The sequence below is a fragment of the Triticum aestivum genome, chromosome 7A (genome assembly GCF_018294505.1).
Source record: "Triticum aestivum cultivar Chinese Spring chromosome 7A, IWGSC CS RefSeq v2.1, whole genome shotgun sequence".
In the NCBI taxonomy this organism is placed as follows: domain Eukaryota; kingdom Viridiplantae; phylum Streptophyta; class Magnoliopsida; order Poales; family Poaceae; genus Triticum; species Triticum aestivum.
The window spans coordinates 28,044,720-28,064,612 of record NC_057812.1 but is presented as its reverse complement, the minus strand read 5'-3'; the positions used below and the strand labels follow the sequence as shown (position 1 = coordinate 28,064,612).

The window sequence follows — 19,893 nt, the reverse complement described above, 5'->3', positions numbered from 1 at the left end:
AAGACAAGGACTCCACCCCACCGGCGTATTCGGCTAGGACTCTTGTTATCCTAGGCCTCTGGTGCATTATATAAACCGAGGCCAGGCTAGTCGATAGAACAACAATCATATCATACAACAATCATACCATAGGCTAGCTTCTAGGGTTTAGCCTCCTTGATCTCGTGGTAGATCTACTCTTGTACTACCCATATCATCAATATTAATCAAGCAGGAGTAGGGTATTACCTCCATCGAGAGGGCCCGAACCTGGGTAAAAAACATCTTGTCCCTCGTCTCCTGTTACCATCCGGCCTTGACGCACAGTTCGGGACCCCCTACCCGAGATCCGCTGGTTTTGACACTTCTGAGAGATGGTGAGTCGTCGGCTTCTGCCCCCGTGCCGCTAGTGCTGGGGTGTTCGGGGATAAACCTGAGCGCTCTTTTTCCCATGTTTGGGTCCTTCGAGGGAGGCGCTCAGCACAACGAACAAGGCAATCGGACTATAATGCGTGAACACTCTCACTTAGCCATAGAATTCTATAATTTTAAATTTCGGCGAAGCCCCTGGTATTCAGAAGACCGAGTTCGGGGCGCTATCCACGCCTTGGCCGGACAGAGCCGACTCCTCGCTCTAAGCGGCATAAGTCTTTAGGGACTCGAAAAACCTCTCGAATAGCGACCAGCTCTCGCTTCATCATGACAGTCAGTTTTAGCTTTCTCTACTGAGGTGCTCGACCCAGCTCAACTGGGGCACAATCGCAGTAGTTCTCCTAGTGCTACCTTAGCTGACACAGCGGAACGTAAGGCACCAAAACATAGGAGTCGGGCAAACCCAACTAGTGACCCAAGACATGATTCGGAGCCGATGCATATAATGCTATAAGTTTGGGGTGCCGCACTTGTTAAAGTGTTCGGACTTCTCACACCATATTGAGGGGTACTAAAGCCCCTGGCGTATTTTGGCCGTACCAAAGTGTACGGGTGCAACATGTCGTTAAGGAACATGCATTTTTAAAAAAAAGTAATGCAAAAATAGACAGAAGCTATGCATTGTTTATTAAAAAGGGCTGCGATCAAAGCAGAACGATACAAATAATGCGATAAGCAAAAGGTTGGACTATTTAACATGTCCGTTCCAGGGGCAGGCTGCGGAATGGTATGCAAAACAGGTATACTGCTCGTGATAGAGACCACCTGGGAGTTCCGTAATGTGGCATGGCTTGTCTGCTTCCCTGGTTCTTGCATCGTTTGTGCGGCAATTGAACTGCCGAACAGGCCTTCTGAAGAATGAGTCCTGAAAGTAAGAGAAAATTAAAAAATCGGCAGCCCCTGGTGCAGTTTAAGCTGTGTTTCGGGCATGCCATGATGGTGCCCCTCCCCCTGTACCCATGGTATTTCTAGAGCGTAGTTATGTACGCGAAGCACTGGCGTCGCATTTTTGCGAGGGCTGGGGTTGGGGACGTATTGCTATGCCTGCTCGGAACGTGCCAGGCGGTCTTGTTGTAGGTTACTCCGGGCGCGCTTGACGGTGTCTGGACGTTTAATGGCCGAACTGGAGAACTGCCTGGAGAGGCTGCTTTGAACTTCTGCTGCAAGGGCCACCGTGTGCTCCTCCGTTTGGAGGGAGCGTTCGGTGTTTCCATTGACCGTAATTACTCCTCGAGGGCCTGGCATATTGAGCTTGAGGTATGCGTAGTGAGGTACCGCGTTGAACTTGGCGAATGCGGTTCGCCCGAGCAGTGCGTGATAGCCACTGCGGAATGGGACTATGTCGAAGATTAACTCCTTGCTTCGGAAATTATCCGGAGATCCGAAGACCACTTCAAGTGTGACTGAGCCTGTACAGTTGGCCTCTACACCTGGTATTATGCCTTTAAAGGTTGTTTTGGTGGGCTTAATCCTTGAGGGATCTATGCCCATTTTCCGCATTGTATCCTGCTAAAGCAGGTTCAGGCTGCTGCCGCCGTCCATAAGGACTCTAGTGAGATGAAATCTGTCAATAATTGGGTCTAGAACCAATGCAGCGAATCCGCCATGACGGGTGCTAGTGGGATGGTCCCTTCGATCAAAGGTGATCGGGCAGGAGGACCATGGGTTGAACTTTGGGGCGACTGGCTCTACCGCGTATACGTCCCTTAACGCACGCTTTCCGCTCCCTCTTGGGGATGTGGGTTGCGTATATCATGTTCACCGTCCGCACTTGTGGGGGGAAACCATTCTGTCCACTGTTGTTCGGCGGCCGGGGCTCTTCGTCGTCATCTCTATGCAGCCCCTTGTCGGTATTTTCGGCATTTAACTTGCCTGCCTGCTTGAACACCCAACAATCCCTGTTGGTGTGATTGGCCGGCTTTTCGGGGGTGCCATGTATCTGGCACAAGCGGTCGAGTATTCGGTCCAAACTGGACGGGCCCCTAGGATTTCTTTTGAATGGCTTTTTCCGCTGACCGGATTTATAGCCTCTAAATCCGGCATTAACTGTCGTATCCTCAGCATTGTCGCCGTTAATGCGGCGCTTCTGCTTGTTGCGACGCGACCTGCCACTACTTTCCCTGGTATCCGAATTACCAGGGTTCTTGGTCATATTGTTGCTACGAGCAAGCCAGCTGTCTTCTCCCGTGCAAAAGCGGGTCATGAGTGTCGTGAGTGCTGCCATAGATTTCGGCTTTTCCTGTCCAAGGTGCCGGGCAAGCCATTCATCACGGATATTGTGCTAGAAGGCTGCTAGGGCCTCTGCGTCCGGACAGTCGACTATTTAATTTTTCTTTGTTAGGAACCATGTCTAGAATTGCCTGGCCGATTCCTCTGGCTGCTGAATTACGTGACTTAGGTCATCGGCGTCTAGTGGTCGCACATAAGTGCCCTGGAAATTGTCGAGGAATGCGGCTTCCAGGTCCTCCCAACAACTGATTGATCCTGCTGGCAAGCTGTTAAGCCAATGCCGAGCTGGTCCTTTAAGCTTGAGTGGGAGGTATTTGATGGTGTGGAGTTCATCGCCGCGGGCCATGTGGATATGAAGGAGATAATCCTCGATCCATACCGCAGGATCTGTTTTGCCATCATATGATTCGATGTTTATGGGTTTGAAACCCTCGGGGATTTGATGATTCATTACTTCGTCTGTGAAGCATAGTGGGTGTGTGGCGCCTCTGTACTGGGCTATATCACGACGTAGCTCCAATGAGCTTTGTCTACTGTGTTCGGCCCTACCGGATTTGTGTCCGGCATGACAGTTACTGTCTCGAGTCGTGGGGCGCCTGCGCGATCCGTAGATCGATCTTGTTTGCCTTGCCTTGTCCTCCAACATATCTCGCAGGTCAGGCGCATTTTCCCGTGCCTTGGTACGGGGTGCTGCTTGAGTGGAGGGCCGAGAGGCCTCTCTGTCGCGGCCACGAGGTGGCCGGTCGGCCGTATCAAGTGCTGGTGATGTAGGTTTAAGTGCTTCCTCCTCTAGTCGGGGTAGCAACCTGCGCTTTGGGTAGATCTTGGAGGGGCGTTCGAGTTTATGCTCTTCGGCCGCAAGGACTTTAGTCCATCTGTCGACTAGCAAATCTTGATCAGCTCTAAGTTGTTGCTGTTTTTTCTTGAGGCTTCTTGCCGTGGCCATAAGCCTGCGTTGAAAACGCTCTTGCTCGACGGGATCCTCTGGCATGACGAATTCGTCGTCGTCGAGGCTTGCCTCGTCTTCGGAGGGAGGCATATAATTATCGTCCTCGACCTCTCTGTCTGCCGCTCTCTCATGAGGGCTGGCTTCTCCATCCTCCTGTGCTGAATCTTGCTGGAGGGGGTTTTCTTCAGCACTCTCCGGAGTATTATTATCTCCCGTGCTGGAATCACCGTATTTGCTTTGGCGGTATTTTGAGCGGCGCCGCTGACGCCGGCGCTTAGGCTGTTTCTTGGAGGGGTCATCCTCCGCTGTTCCATCGCCATCTCCTTCTTTTGGGGTGTCCACCATGTATATGTCATATGACGAGGTGGCTTTCCAGGGCCCAATAGGCGCTGGTTCTTCATCGTCTCCTTCATCGGCGTCCATACCGTCGATGTCTTCAGAGTCAAAGTTGAGCATGTCGGTTAAATCGTCGACAGTGGCTACAAAGTGGGTGGTGGGTGGGCTTTGAATTTCTTCATCGTCCGTATCCCAACCTTGCTGACCGTAGTTCGGCCAGGTCTCTCCTGATAAAGAGAGAGACTTTAGTGTCTTCAGAATATCGCCGAAAGGCGAGTGCTGAAAGATGTCCACGGCAGTAAACTCCATGATCGGCGCCCAATCGGATTCGATCGGCAGGGGCGCGGAGGGTTCGGAGTCCGGAGAGGAGTCCGGATCCTTGGAGTCACGAGTCTCGCGGATGCGGGGCTGGTGTTCGGCTCGATCGCCGCTGGGATCGCAGCCCCCGAAGCGGCGTCCAACCACCCATCCTCGATCGGCGCAGTTGGCTCCAAATTAAGGGTCAAAGCCGATGCGGGTGCAGCCTCCAGGGCACTGTTCGTCGTGATAGTGCGGTGCGCTCGGCAGTGGCTCGAAACCGTCGAAGATCAAGTCCCCGCGGATGTCAGCCGTGTAGTTTAAACTTCCAAATCTGACCTGACGGCCAGGGGCATAGCTTTCGATCTGCTCCAGATGGCCAAGTGAATTAGCCTGCAGTGCGAAGCCACCAAAGACGAAGAACTGTCCGGGGAGGAAGGTCTCACCCTGGACTGCATCGCTATTGATGATCGCAGGAGCCATCAAGTCTGACGGCGACGACACAGAGGAACTCTCAATGAAAGCACCAATGTCGGTGTCAAAACCGGCGGATCTCGGGTAGGGGGTCCCAAACTGTGCATCTAGGCCGGATGGTAATAGGAGGCAAGGGACACGAAGTTTTACCCAGGTTCGGGCCCTCTTGATGGAGGTAAAACCCTACGTCCTGCTTGATTAATATTGATGATATGGGTAGTACAAGAGTAGATCTACCACGAGATCGGAGAGGCTAAACCCTAGAAGCTAGCCTATGGTATGATTGTTGTTCTATATGTTGTCGTACAGACTAAAACCCTCCGGTTTATATAGACATCGGAGAGGGTTAGGGTTACACCAAGTCGGTTACAATGGTAGTAGATCTATATATCCGTATCGCCAAGCTTGCCTTCCACGCCAAGGAAAGTCCCTTCCGGACACGGGACGAAGTCTTCAATCTTGTATCTTCATAGTCCAGGAGTCCGGCTGAAGGTATAGTCCGGCCATCCGGATACCCCCTAATCCAGGACTCCCTCAATCACCAAAACATACATCAAGTGGATCAATAGAATACCCCATCGTCACCACGAGTATCCCACGCAAGACATACATCAAGTGTTCTAAAATCCTTAAAGACTCAATCTGATAAGATAACTTCAAAGGGAAAACTCAATCCATTACAAGAGAGTAGAGGGGGAGAAACATCATAAGATCCAACTATAATAGCAAAGCTCGCGATACATCAAGATCGTATTACCTCAAGAACATGAGAGAGAGAGAGATCAAACACACAACTACTGGTACATACCCTCAGCCCCGAGGGAGAACTACTCCCTCCTCGTCATGGAGAGCGCTGGGATGATGAAGATGGCCATCGGAGAGGGACTGCCCCTCCGGCAGGGTGCCGGAATGGGTCTAGATTGGTTTTCGGTGGCTACGGAGGCTTCTGGCGGCGGAACTCCCGATCTATTCTGCTCCCTGAAGTTTTAGGGTATATGGGTATATATGGGAGTAAGAAGTACGTCAATGGACCTCTGGGCTATCCACAAGGCAGGGGGCGGGCCCAGGGGGTGGGCGCGCCCCCACCCTCGTGGGCAGCCCGGGACTCTCCTGGTCCAACTCCGATACTTCGTGGGCTTCTTCTGGTCCAAAAATAAGTTCCGTGAAGTTTCAGGTCAATTGGACTCCGTTTGATTTTCCTTTTCTGTGATACTCTAAAACAAGGAAAAAACAGAAACTGGCACTGGGCTCTTGGTTAATAGGTTAGTCCCAAAAATCATATAAAATAGCATATAAATGCATATAGAACATCCAAGGTTGATAATATAATAGCATGGAATAATAAAAAATTATAGATACATTGGAGATGTATCATGAAGCATGAGAGAATTTCTTCAAAAATAATAAAGCACACCGTGCTAAAAAAGATATAAGTGGAGCACTAGAGCAATTCCATAGCTCAAAAAATATATAAGTGAAGCATAGAGAGCAATTCTAACAAGTTATAACATAATTTTGGCTCTCTCAAATAGGTGTGTCGAGAAAGGATACTTGACTTAAACTAAAAATCAAAACAAGCAAAGACTCTTATCATACAAGACGCTCCAAGAAAAACTCATGATATGTGACGAATAAAATATAGCTCCAAGTAAAATACCGATGGTTGTTAGAAGAAAGAGGGGATGCCACTCGGGCATCCCCAAGCTTAGTTGCTTGCTCCTCTTTTAGATAATATCTTGGGATGGCATGGGGAATCCCCAAGCTTAGGCTCTTCTTACTCCTTATTCCTTCATCCATCATGAGCTCACCCAAAACTTGAAAACTTCAATCAGACAAAACTCAACAAAACCTTCATGAGATCTGTTAGTATAACAAAGCAAATCACTACTATAAGTACTGTTGCAAGCCCATTCATATTTTATTATTGCATTATATCCACTGTATTCCAACTTTTGTATGGCACATACCCCCTGATAGAGTCCATAAATTCATCAAAATAAGCACATAATGCAAAGAAAACAGAATTTGTAAAAAACAGAACAGTCTGTAATAATCTGAAAACTTCGAATACTTCTATGGCTCCACAAATTCTGAAAAAATAGGAAAACTTGGGCACTTTGTATATCAATCTTGTGTGCAAAAACCAGGATTTTATCGCGTTTCTGTTAAAAATAAAATTTGATTTACTGCACACAAAAGTTTCTGTTTTTCAACAAGATCGAATCAACTATCACCCAACATGATCCCAAAGGCTTTGCTTGGCACAAACACAAATTAAAACATAAAAAACACAATCATAATAGTAGCATAATTTTGCAAACACTCAAGAACATAAAGAAAAAGAAAAAAATAAATTTTATTCATTGGGTTGCCTCCCAACAAGCGCTATCGTTTTATGCCCCTAGCTAGGCATAATGCAAAGATCTAAGTGTTGTCATGTTTATTTCTAGATCCATAAGATGCCCTCATGATTAATTCATATGGTGACTTAATTCTTGTTCTAGGGAAGTGTGTCATACCCCTCCTTAGTGGAAATTGAAATTCAATATTGCCTTCTTTCATATCAATCACGACACCAGTAGTACGTAAGAATGGTCTACCAAGTATAATTGGACAAGACTGATTGCAATAAATATCAAGAACAATAAAATATATGGGCACATAATTCCTACTTTCTAGAATAAGAACATCATTCATTCTTCCCATAGGCTTTTTAATAGAACAATCCGCCAAGTGCAAATTTAAAGAACACTCTTCAATATCGGTAAGACCAAGCACATCACATAAAGATTTCGGAATTGTAGAAACACTAGCACCCAAGTCACATAAAGCAAAACACTCATAATTTTTTATCTTGGCTTTGATAGTAGGTTCCCATTCATCATGTAATTTTATAGGGATTGAAATCTCTAATTCCAACTTTTCTTCCAAAGCTTTCATCATAGCATCAACAATATGTTTAGTAAAAGCTTTATTTTGTTCATAAGCATGGGGTGAATTTATCATGGATTGTAACAAATAAATACAATCAATCAAAGAACAATTATCATAATTAAAGTCTTTGTAATCCAAGAGAGTGGGCACATCACTAGTTAAAGTTTCGACCTCTCCAAACCCACTTTTATCAAAATTTTCAACAAGATTTTCACCCTCCAAATTATTGGGACGCCTTCTAATTAAAGTTGACTCTTCTTCAGTCCCTTCATCATCAATCTTAATTTTATTAAACAAGGAATCAATAGAAGAAACACCAATCATTTTAAGATCTTCATTTTTATGAAAGTAATCACTAGAAAGCGCTTTTTCTAAAAATTCTCTTTTAGCTCTAAGCATAGCGGTTCTTTTCTTACTTTCATCCATAGAAACATATAAAGCTTTAATTGATTTTTCAACCGTAGGCACAAATAATTTCATCTTGAGATTTTCTACATCATGAGAAATTCTATCAATGCTTCTAGACACATCAATCTTACTCAACTTTTCTTCTATCATAGCATTAAAATTCTTTTGAGCATTGATAAATTATTTAATATTATTCTCATGGTCAGAGGTGTTCCTATTATTATTATAAGAAGGATTACCATAGGAATTACCATAATTATTAGAGGAATTTCCCAGAAAATGTCTAGGATTAAAATTACCTCTATAAGCATTGTTATTAAAATTGTTTTGCGAGACAAAATTCACATCTACGGCATCACTATTTTGCTCAATCAAGGTAGACAAAGGCACATCATTAATATCAATAGGAGCAATTTTATTAGAAACCAACTTCATAAGAACATCAACTTTTTCACTCAAAGAATTTATTTCTTCATCCAACTTAACCTTTTTACTAGTAGGAGCTCTTTCGGTATGCCATTGTGAATAGTTTGCTATAATATTATCAAGCAAATTAGTAGCTTCACCCAAAGTAATTTCCATAAAAGTACCACCCGCGGCGGAATCTAAAAGATTTCTAGAAACAAAATTCAATCCCGCATAATAATTTTGTATGATCATCCAAAGATTTAAACCATGAGTAGGACAATTTCTTAGCATCATTTTCACTATTTACAAAGATTGTGCAACATGTTCATGCTCGGGTTGCTTAAAATTCATGATTTGTGTCCTAAGGAAAATAATTTTCACGGGAGGAAAATATTTAGTAATAAAAGCATCTTTGCACTTATTTCAAGAATCGATACTATTGCGAGGCAAAGAAGAAAACCAAATTTTAGCACGATCTCGTAAACAAAACAGGAATAATTTTAAATTTAGAATATCATTGTCCACATCTTTTTTTCTTTTGCATATCACATAATTCCACGAATGTGTTAATATTGGACACGACATCCTCATTAGGAGTACCGGAAAATTGATCTTCCATAACAAGATTCAACAAAGCGGCATTAATATCACAAGACTCCGCACTAGTGGTGGGAGGAGCAATTTGAGTGCTAATAAAATCATTATTATTGGTGTTGGTAAAATCACACAACTTGGTATTTTCTTGAGACATTGCAACTACGCAAACAAGAACACAAACAAAAACAGATCTGACGAGAAAATGGCGAATGAAAAAGAGGGTGAATAAAACGGCAAAAAAATTGTTAAGTGGGGGAGATGAAAACGAGAGGCAAATGGCAAATAATTTAAATTGCAAGGAAATGAGATTTGTGATTAGGAACCTGATAGATGTTGATGATGTCTCCCCGGCAACGGCGCTAGAAATTCCTTTTGATGCGGCTTGAACTACGTCGGCATTTCCCCAAAGAGGAAGGGATGATACAGCATAGCTACGGTAGGTATTTCCCTTAGTGATGAGACAAAGGTTATCAAACCAGTAGGAGAACCACGCAACACTATGTAAATGGTACCTACACACGAAGAACAAATACTTGCAACCCGACATAAAAAGAGGGGTTGTCAATCCCTCCCGAGTAAAAAGATAGATAAAATTGTAGTAGATTGGATAAATAGATCTCGCGAGAACACGAGATAAAATAAATAAATAAAAATTGCAGCAAGGTATTTTTGGGTTTTTGGATTAATAGATCTGAAAATAAAAGAGCGAATAAAAATAGATCTCGATGGCAAATATGACAAAGAAGAGACCCGGTGGTCGTAGAATTCACTAGTTGCTTCTCTCGAGAAAAATAGCATGCGTGGGTAAACAAATTACTATTGGGAAATTGATAGAACTTCAAATAATCATGACAATATCCAGGCAATGTTCATTATATAGGCATCACGCCAAGATTAGTAGACGAACTCCTACCTGCATCTACTACTATTACTCCACACATCGACCGCTATCTAGCATGCATCTAGTGTATTAAGTTCATGAAAAAATGGAGTAATGCAATAAGAATGACGACATGATGTAGACAAGATCTATTAATGTAGGAATAGACCCCGTCTTTTTATCCTTAATAGCAACGACACATACATGTCATTTCCCCTCCTGTCACTGGGATTGAGCACCATAAGATCGAACCCATCACAAAGCACCTCTTCCCATGGCAAGAAAAATCAATCTAGTCGGCCTAACTAAACCAAAGATTCGAAGAAGGAATACGAGGCTATATGTAATCATGCATATAAGAGATCAAAACTCAAATAACTTTCATGGATAAAATAGATCTGATCATAAACTCAAAGTTCATCGAATCCCAACAACACACCGCAAAAAGAATTACATCAAATAGATCTCCAAGGGACCATTGTATTGAGAATCAAAAGAGAGAGAGGAAGCCATCTAGCTACTGCCTACGGACCCGTAGGTCTACAATGAACTATTCACACATCATCGGGGAGGCACCAATGAGGATGATGAGCCCCTCCGTGATGGTGTCTAGATTGGATCTGTGGTTTCTTGAACTTGCGGCGGCTGGAGTTGTGTTTCATTGACTCCCCTAGGGTTTTTGGAATATTGAGGTATTTATATAGCAAAGAGGCGGTGCGGGAGGCCACCGAGGTGGGCACAACCCAGCGGGGTGCGCCCGGGCCCCCAGGCACACCCAGGTGGGTTGTGTCCCCCTCAGGGCACCCCTCTAGTACTTCTTTGGCCCATCATGTGTCTTCTGGCCCAGAAAGAATCTCCAAAAAGTTTCGCTGTGTTTGGACTCCGTTTGGTATTGATTTTCTACGAAGTAAAAAACAAGCAAAAAACAGCAACTGGCACTGGACACCATGTCAATAGGTTAGTCCCAAAAAATGATATAAAGTTGCTATAAAATGATTGTAAAACTTCCAAGAATGATAATATAACAGCATGGAACAATAAAAAATTATAGATACGTTGGAGACGTATAAGGGCTTGTAGCACAGGGATTCACGCAGAGACCCGACATCGATTATGATGAAACATATTCTCCTGTTATCAGTGGAACAATGTTCTGATATTTAATATCACTAGCAGTGAAAATGAATTTGTCTATCCAACTGATGGATGTCATGACTGCATATTTATATGGGTCACTGGGTTCGGATATTTATATGGAAGTTAATGAGGGAATGAAGCTTCCGAATCCAAAGGCTAATCGCAATGTGTATTGCGTAAAGCTTCAGAAGTCATTGTATGCCTTGAAGCAGTCTGGAAGAATGTGGTATAATCGATTGATTATATTCCTTATTCAAAAGGGTTACTCGAATAATAATGATTGCCCATGTGTGTTTATCAAGAAATCTAAAGATGGATTTTGTATTATTTCTATGTATGTGGATGATTTGAATATCATTGGGACTACACAAGGAATACATGAGGCAAGTAATCATCTTTAGACGGAGTTTGAGATGAAAGATCTATTTAAGACTAAATTTTATTTGGGCTTACAACTTGAACATCTTCCTTTGGGAATACTTGTTCATCAGTCTACTTATATCCAAAAGATTCTTGAGAAATTTAATATGGATGAAACATATCCATCGAAAACACCAATGGTTGTTAGATCTCTTGATAGAGATAAAGACCCATTTAGACCTAAGGGTAATGATGAAGAGGTATTAGGACCTAAGTTTCCTTACCTCGGTGCTATTGGAGCACTAATGTATCTAGCAAACTGCACCAGAACTGATATATGATTTGCAGTAAATTTGTTGGCTAGATTCAGTGCATCACCAACAAAGAGGCATTGGGTTGGTGTGAAGAACATTTTCAAATATCTTCAAGGCACCAAGGATCTTGGTTTGTTCTATCAGAAAAATTGAGATAAGACCATGGTGGGATATTGTGATGCTGGATACCTATCTGATCCCCATAATGCTAGATCACAGACTGGTTTTGTCTTCTTGATTGGAGGTACGACCTTTTCTTGGAAGTTAACAAAAAAAACTTTGGTGGCTACGTACACGAATCATTCTGAAATAATTGCTTTGTTTGAAGCATCACTTGAATGTGCATGGATTCATAGAATGATAAACTTTATTGAAAGTTCAAGTGGGATTGGATCATTGGAATCATCCACTATTATCTATGAAGATAAGGTTGCATGTATTACACAAATGCAAACAGGTTATATAAAGAGTAATATTACAAAGCATATTTATCCTAAGTTATTTTATCCCCATGAGTTACAGCAAACTGGGGAGATTGATATTTTGCAAACGAAGTCATGTGATAATCTTGCTGATTTGTTTACAAAGTTATTACCAAGTTCTTTATTTGAGAAGTACATCGATGAAATTGCTATCAAATGACTTCGGGACTTGCAAATTTCAAGGGGAGTTTCTCCCTGAATGATAATCTATTTGTGATCCTTGGATCTTTGATATTGCACTCTTTTCCTCTATAATTTTTTCCTAAATGGTTTCTTATGGAAGGTTTTTAATGAGGCAATAGTAATGCAAGCATTTTGATATGTCAGTTTCTCCTTATTTTCCCACTGGGTTTTTGGGAGTTTTTGATGGCATATTGTACCTATCTCCTCATATTTTTCCTACAGGGTTTTTGGAGGAGACTAATCATGACGATGATGATCAAGACGTTGATGATGATGTTTACAAGAATAACTGAAGCAGAGGTTAAGGGGAGTGTTAGGATTAATTAATTAGTTTATGTAAAGGAAATCCCTACTTAGCACAACCGACTTGCAGTTTCTTTCAAGATGGATTGCGTCCTAATATAGCAAACACGTCCCTCTAATCACATCGCTTGTAAACGTCGCATCGGTGCGACCCGTCCCTTCCAGGGATATATATCTGTACATCATCGACATCAATCAACAGCTATCATTACTGTTCATTTATAATTTATAGAGATGAAGGTGTTATAAAGTGTTCCTATTAACATCCTTAGAAATACCGTATAAAAAATCTACTTAAACATCAAAATCTGCTAGAAGCGGTACACACACAAAAATAATCCATTCCAAATGATTACAAGGAACAAACCAATAATATATAGTACTAATGAACATGCATGCATTGTTGTTAATGGCACAACCAACGTTGTTATAGGTCAGATACTTCAAGACAACCGTCAAATTCTCTATGGAAATCAAATGGTACTAGGACAGGCATGCAACTAATGCATGTCAACCAGTACACATACACACTTTTTGAACGATTAGCTGTGTCGCTCCACATGTTCATGGACAAAAACTTGGTTATATTGTTGTGATTATCGACCTCCAGATATTCCCTGAATCCCTTATTTTATTTGAATTTCCAAATTGATTGATAATTACATGCATCTTTCTAAATACATCCAATGTATTGCACATCAAAGGTGTTTTTTCCCAAAAAAAAAAAGAAGAAGTAGTAGAAGAAACAGACATGTCAGCGCGATATTGTCCGGCGCAGGCTATTTGTGATCTCCAAGGAACGTTTTGTGAAGTTGTGCGACTAGAAATTTATAACAACACAATTTTGTGACCCATGTTCACTTGCAAGACTTGTTTTATGAATTTCGGTGCAATTTACTCAAATTTTAGCTACTAAATTTTAGAGATGCGGATATTCTAAAGTGTTTTAGCTAGCATTACAGTACGACATAAGGAAACATCAATGAAAACTTCAAAATGCAGAGACAACGAAAAAAAGTGAATTTCGTTCCAAATTATTAGGACAAAGAAAGCAGCAATTAATAATAAACATGCATGGATTGTTGTTAATGCCAGTACATCAATTAAGACAACTATCAAATTCTCTATTGAATCCACCGATACTAGTACAGGCATGCAACTAATGCATGTCAACGCCAACACAGCGTTGAATGATTAGCTGTGTTGCTCCCCATGTTCATGGACAAAAACTGTCTAATATTCTTGTAATCATTGACCTCCAAATATTCCTCAAATCACCTGATTTTTATTTAAATATCCAGACTGATTGCTACTCCCACCGTTCCAAAATAGATGACCCAATTTTGTATTAAATTTAGTACAAAGTTGAGTCATCTATTTTGAAACGAAGGGAGTAGTTACATACATGTAAATAAATACATCAAATTCATTGCACATCAAAGGGTGTCTTTTGCTAAAAAAAAGAAGAAACATGTCAGCATGATATTGTCCGGCGTGGGTTGTTTGTGATCTCCGAGGAGCGCTTTTGTGAAGTCATGTGATTAGCACAGCACAATTTTCAACTTGTGCGACCCAAGTTCACCTGCAAGACAATTTTAAGACCGTGGGTGCAATTTACTCAGTTTTTAGCGACTAATTCATATTTATGCGGGTATTCTTTAGTGTTTTAGCTAGCATTACACCGAGAAAACAAGTCAACTCAGTCCCAAATGATTAGGACAAACAAAGCAATAATTAAAGCACAACCGAAGTCGTTATAGGTCAAGTAGTTCAGATAAAACAACCATCAAATTATATACATAGAAATCCATCGGTACTAGGATAGGCGTGCAATTGATGTCAACGCCTACACACCGCTGAATGATAGGCTGTGTTGCTCCCCATGTTCACAGACAACAACTGGCTAATATTCTTGTGATTATTGACCTCCAAATATTCCTCAAATCTGTTATGTTAATTTACATGTCCAAACTGATTGATCATTACATGCATCTGTAACCTGTACGTGTCTATAAATACATCTAATGTCTTGCATTTCACATCACATCATCTGCCGGCATACATTTTCTCAGGCACATTTGCCACCCATTTGATACCATCCCTTATTGTTTAGCCAAGAACTTCAGGAAGATGGACAAGATGGTGAAGCTGACATGCGTGCAGCTGCTCATGGTGGCCTTCCAGGCTACGCTCATCACCATGTCATCTGCCGAATTGCCGTACGATTTCTACAGCTCGTCATGCCCGAAGGCCGAGGAAACAATCAAGAATGTCGTCTACAACTTGACCGACGCCAACCCAAGTATTGCTGCGGCCTTAATTCGCCTGCACTTCCACGATTGCTTTGTCATGGTACGTATCAAACTTATGGTTTTCATAAATATAACATTTCCTTCTTCCTTTCTTTCTTATTTTACTTTGGGTTATGAACGTATATCCAATATACCATCGCTTCAAGATGATATAATTTCCATTTATTTTTTTAATATTTTTTGCGGGTGAATTTCCATTTATTAACATGACTGAAAATAGTTCTACAATGTCTACTACACTAAACTTTTGAAATGTTTTTGCGTTGAGCTAACAGCTTAATTTGGCCGTTGATATCATTAGGGTTGTGATGCCTCCATCCTTCTGAACTCCTCGAACGCCAACCCCCAGCCGGAAAAGTCAGCCATTCCCCTAGCTGGGTATGAGGCCGTCGACAAGATCAAGGCGGCCGTCGAGGCCGTGTGTCCTTTGACGGTCTCCTGCGCCGACGTCCTTGCCTTCGCCGCACGCGACTCCGTCAGTAAATCCGCCGGCTTCTCCTACCACGTCCGCTCCGGGAGGCGCGACGGCAACGTGTCGAAAGCCTCCTCTGTCTTCACGAACATGCCGTCGCCTTTCTTCGGAATCGAGGACCTCGTCGGCAGCTTCACCCGCAAGGGGCTTAATGTCGACGACCTCGTGGCTCTCTCCGGCGCGCACTCCATCGGTGTGGCGCATTGCTCCGGGTTCACTAACCGGCTGTACCCCGAGGTGGACCCGACGATGGACGCTGCATACGCCACGGACCTAAAGAAGACGTGCCCAGCGCCGGTGAGTGGTGCGCCGGACCCGGTGGTGAACAACAGCGCAGTGGCGCCGACAATGCTGAGCAATCAGTTCTTCAAGAACGCTGTCGCTAGGCGAGTGTTGTTCACGTCGGACGCGGCGCTGCTCACCCGCAACGACACTGCGGCGAAGGTGCAAGAAAACGCTGGCGACTCCTTGTTGTGGAAGGTGCGGTTTGCGGCATCGATGGTCAAGATGGGAAACATCGAGGTGCTTACAGGGACGAATGGGCAGGTCAGGAAGTTCTGTGGTGCCATAAACAGCTAAATTGTTAAGACACACTTAGATCTGGTGATTTTTCTTTTGTGCCTCATTTTGCACTACATTCAAGATTTCTCCTTGTCGCAGCCGGCCAGTTACTGTGGTATTTTGGTTAGACGATTCACATGTAAAACTACTTTTCTGGTTTTTTGTAACCTCAAGAACGAATTTTTAATTGGCTAGAAAAGGTGCACTTTTTTAGTTGCCCTTGATTTCCTGCCTATTTGGATAAGTTCTTTCGAAATCCGCGAGTGTGTTTGATACTTTGAATCTTATTTAACTGCTCCCTCCATCCATAATATAAGACGTTTTTTTACACTACACTAGTTTTTTTTTAAATATTATGGGACGGAGAGTACGTAGTACATAATCAAGTCTATGGAAGATTATAGATAAACCATGGACGCGCCGTTGCTCACCTGCTGTGACATGCCAACGACCGTAGCTGAAAGCACTGCTGACTCAACGACGTGGAAGGTGTGGTTTGTGGCGTCAATGGCCAAGATGGTAAACATCAAGGTGCTACGGGGATGAAGCGGCAGGAAGTTCTGTCGTGACATAAACAGCTAAATCATAAAGACTCCCAAATTACTTTATACTAGATGGTGCCCCGCACGTTGTTGCGGGAATATTGTGCAATATATTTCAAAGATATTTGATTTTATGAAATATGAGTACTCGGAAAAATAATATGAGAGCTAAAACTATAAAATTACATATGCTTTATTGTGTTTGATTTTTTGTATTTTTATAAAATATTTATTAAATATCTCATGCATGTTTGCATGTTCGGGTGGACCATTTCCTATGACTCATTGAATGTTGAGGTGGGCCTTTTCTAATGCATGTTGCTTGATGAGGTATTATGCTTGCATGTTAAGAGAAATAGGTCAGTGGGGACTAGTTATTTAGATATAGAAGATATGTACATGTGAACGCCTGGCAAACTATATATGGACCCTGATAAGTGCTACCCGTCAGGTACCAGCACATGGCAACTCCGAACATTCTTTATGGCAAGTTAGTGACGCGAGGATGGTAACTTTTGTTGTCAAGCATGACAACTGCCGTGCTCCAGATTATTTTTAACAGAAACTTACCGTGTGTCACTGAAATTTGTCACCCTTCTTTTTCGGTTAAAAAAAGGGTCACCCTTGAGTGACTGGAATTGCCATAAAAAACGGCAAGGCTGGAGTGCCACACACATGACGTGTGGCACTTATCATTTGGGTTTTATGTTGTCGTCTATTTCGGTAAGTACTTTTGAAGTTTGCATCTATTTGATACTTTGAATTTTATTTAGCTAATATATAATCAAGTCTAAGGAAGATTATCCGAATAGTGTGACAGACCATGGACAAAGTCCTGTCACATGCTTCCCGGATGTATAGGTTTTTGCACCCAGAAATAAAAATCTTATTTGAAATATAGCTCATGAGGGATGCATGTTACTCGTTGTCAATGACAACTTGTCATACATGCCACATGCTTGTCAAGTTTCTTCGGTGGTGTTGGGCTCAATATATACCCTCCATATTTCACCTTATTCATTCATGTTTGCACTCTCCTGCCCTCTGCTTATTTAACCGGGGATCAAAATACCACTTTTATCTACCAAACAACATCTTGATGGTCTAGGTATCATATCCACAATACAAATTTAGTTGTATGATGGTGCAAGTTGAGATATTAGAGAGAACTGACAAGCTCATTCATTCCCCTTCCTTCTGTGATCTTTTGCTTTGAAGGAGTTTTAAAACCTTCGAGACTCACAGGCATCCCGTCATTTAGTTTGTCTAGAAATTGATCTGAAAAATATTAGTTGTGCATGGTAACTTTTCCTCTATGAGTAGGTTCGGTTGATAGATTAAATCGAGCGCTTGCGCAATGCATGACGTGTTACCAATTATTAGCTAGGACAGCAAGCATAGGGAGCAAGAAGAGGTGGGTGCGGCCTTCAGGTGCTTGCAAGCATAGGGGGCATTTCGCGGAGTCAACAATCTTCTTCTTCACTAAACTTTTGCTCGTGTTTAATCTCTCATGTTGGGGTAGCCATCCAAGAACCTTGATCTTGTTTGGGACTTTGGAGGACCTGACCTGAGCCAGTGCGGGATCATCATTGCTTGGTACATTGTAGAGTAATCATTTTTGTTGACAGGCTTTCGCCACCAACCAGAGTTCTTCTATCTTGCTGATCGTTGAGGAGCACTCCCTATAGTAAAACACGTAGCCCAGCAAGTTCCTCTGTGGCAACAGAGGTTAGTCTATCACTCAGGGCAGAGCCGATCTCTTCATGCATAATCTCACTTACAAAAGCATGTTGTATGAGGTGGTGTGAGTAAAGTGTTGGAAAAGCAGTGGCTATTTGGTGTCACTAACGGGCGGGAGGGCTCCGAAAAGTTGTAGTCCAAGATGCGAGGAGCTTAGGGTAACTCCAATGCGCCGGCCCATTTGGTCCGGTTGTGTCTGTTGGGTCCACGAGTCCAAAAACCACGGTCTAACGCGAGGATGCAAACGCAAATTATGTCCATCAAATATTCGTGTGGATGTATTTCCGCAACAAATTTGAGCCCGATTGCGTCCAGGTGTCCGCCTCGGGCCCGCACGTCAGCCCCCCAACTACCTCCCACTAGTCCTATATAATTCACACGTGCGCTCGGGCCAGCAAATCAACCACACAAACCAGTCCATGTGCATCCTTTTAAGTGGCACATTGTGCGGTGGGGGCGCCCAGTCCACTTCCTCCGCAATCCTCTTTTTCCTCTTACCCCCAAACCGCCGACACGAACCCTAGCTCGGCGCCCACCATGAAGCCTGGCAAGGCCACGAGGCCGGCAGCTCGTCAGGGCGCCGTGACGCGGCCAACATAACCATGGCGCTGCCAAGTACCAAGTCGCGAGCAAGCTTTCGCCTATACGTGCCGGTCCTTTTGGGAGCACAGCGTGCCTGTGTCGTGGCCCAATGTCAACTATCCCATGTGTGGCATCTCAACCCCGACAGGGTGCCGGTGCTAGTGATGCGGGTCTCAGACCGCGTGCGGTTGGCGGAGATCCACGGTCGTCGTACTCACCTCCCGGCCGAGCTCCGTCACAACCCAACGTACGCGGTGGACTCACAAAACTGGGACGCGTGTTCATCAGCGAGCATGACCAGCGCCGCCGGTCCTCCTTGTAGGGTGAGCCTCGTGCACCACCACGCGCTCTCCACTCCACCTCCACCGCCATCGTGCTAAAGGAGGAGGATCAGGAGGCCGAGGAGGCCACAAGGTTGGCCATCGAGGAGCCCGAGCGCCAGGTGGCATGGCCTTGCGCGGTGCTGGCCGAATCGGCGGTCGGAGTAGACGCCAAAGCGCCCGCACCACCACTAGCATCGCCCGTGCTTGAGCCCATGGGGCCTTGGCGTTCGTTTTGGTGGATGAGCATGGTGCCGGTGGATGTGTCGTGCAGGCCTGTGTGGGTGAGCGACCGACGAGGAGGCTGAGCAACACATGTTTAAGGCCAAGCAGCACGTGTTTAAGGCCGACCGACAGTCGTTGGAGGCCGAGCAGCAGGCAGCAAAGCGTGAGATGGACGCCGAGCGGCACGCAATTAACAGCAGCAAGCAGGCGGCGCTGGCAAGCTTCTGCGCGAGTTGCTGGCTGTTTTTATTTAATATTTTAAGTTTAAATTAATGTAAGACTAGACTTTCGCTGGCTGTTTATATTTTGTTAAAGGATTGTCATATTTGGCACATGTGTGCCATATAAGTAAAACTCTCACGCCTCTACTTTTTTCATTTTAAAATATCACACGATCCCTCGTCCTTTGACCTCGCCTCCTCCCAAACGCCCCCGCA

At 43.7% G+C, this 19,893-nt stretch overlaps 1 protein-coding gene across 1 annotated transcript; it reads left to right on the top strand.

Annotated features, from left to right (window-relative positions):
- Positions 1-14,763: 14,763 nt before the first annotated feature.
- LOC123154556 (peroxidase 2) lies at positions 14,764-16,303 on the top strand. Its single transcript, XM_044573256.1, has 2 exons — positions 14,764-15,054; positions 15,316-16,303. Exons 1-2 carry the CDS (start codon positions 14,833-14,835, stop codon positions 16,063-16,065), a joined length of 972 nt encoding a protein of 323 aa, XP_044429191.1. The 5' UTR covers positions 14,764-14,832; the 3' UTR covers positions 16,066-16,303.
- Positions 16,304-19,893: the final 3,590 nt, after the last annotated feature.

Bases quoted from the DNA above. Each gene is read 5' to 3' on its own strand.
- LOC123154556 (XM_044573256.1), top strand. From the start codon at position 14,833: ATGGACAAGATGGTGAAGCTGACATGCGTGCAGCTGCTCATGGTGGCC. The intron at 15,055-15,315 runs GTACGTATCAAA...TGATATCATTAG, and splicing joins TCCACGATTGCTTTGTCATG to GGTTGTGATGCCTCCATCCT.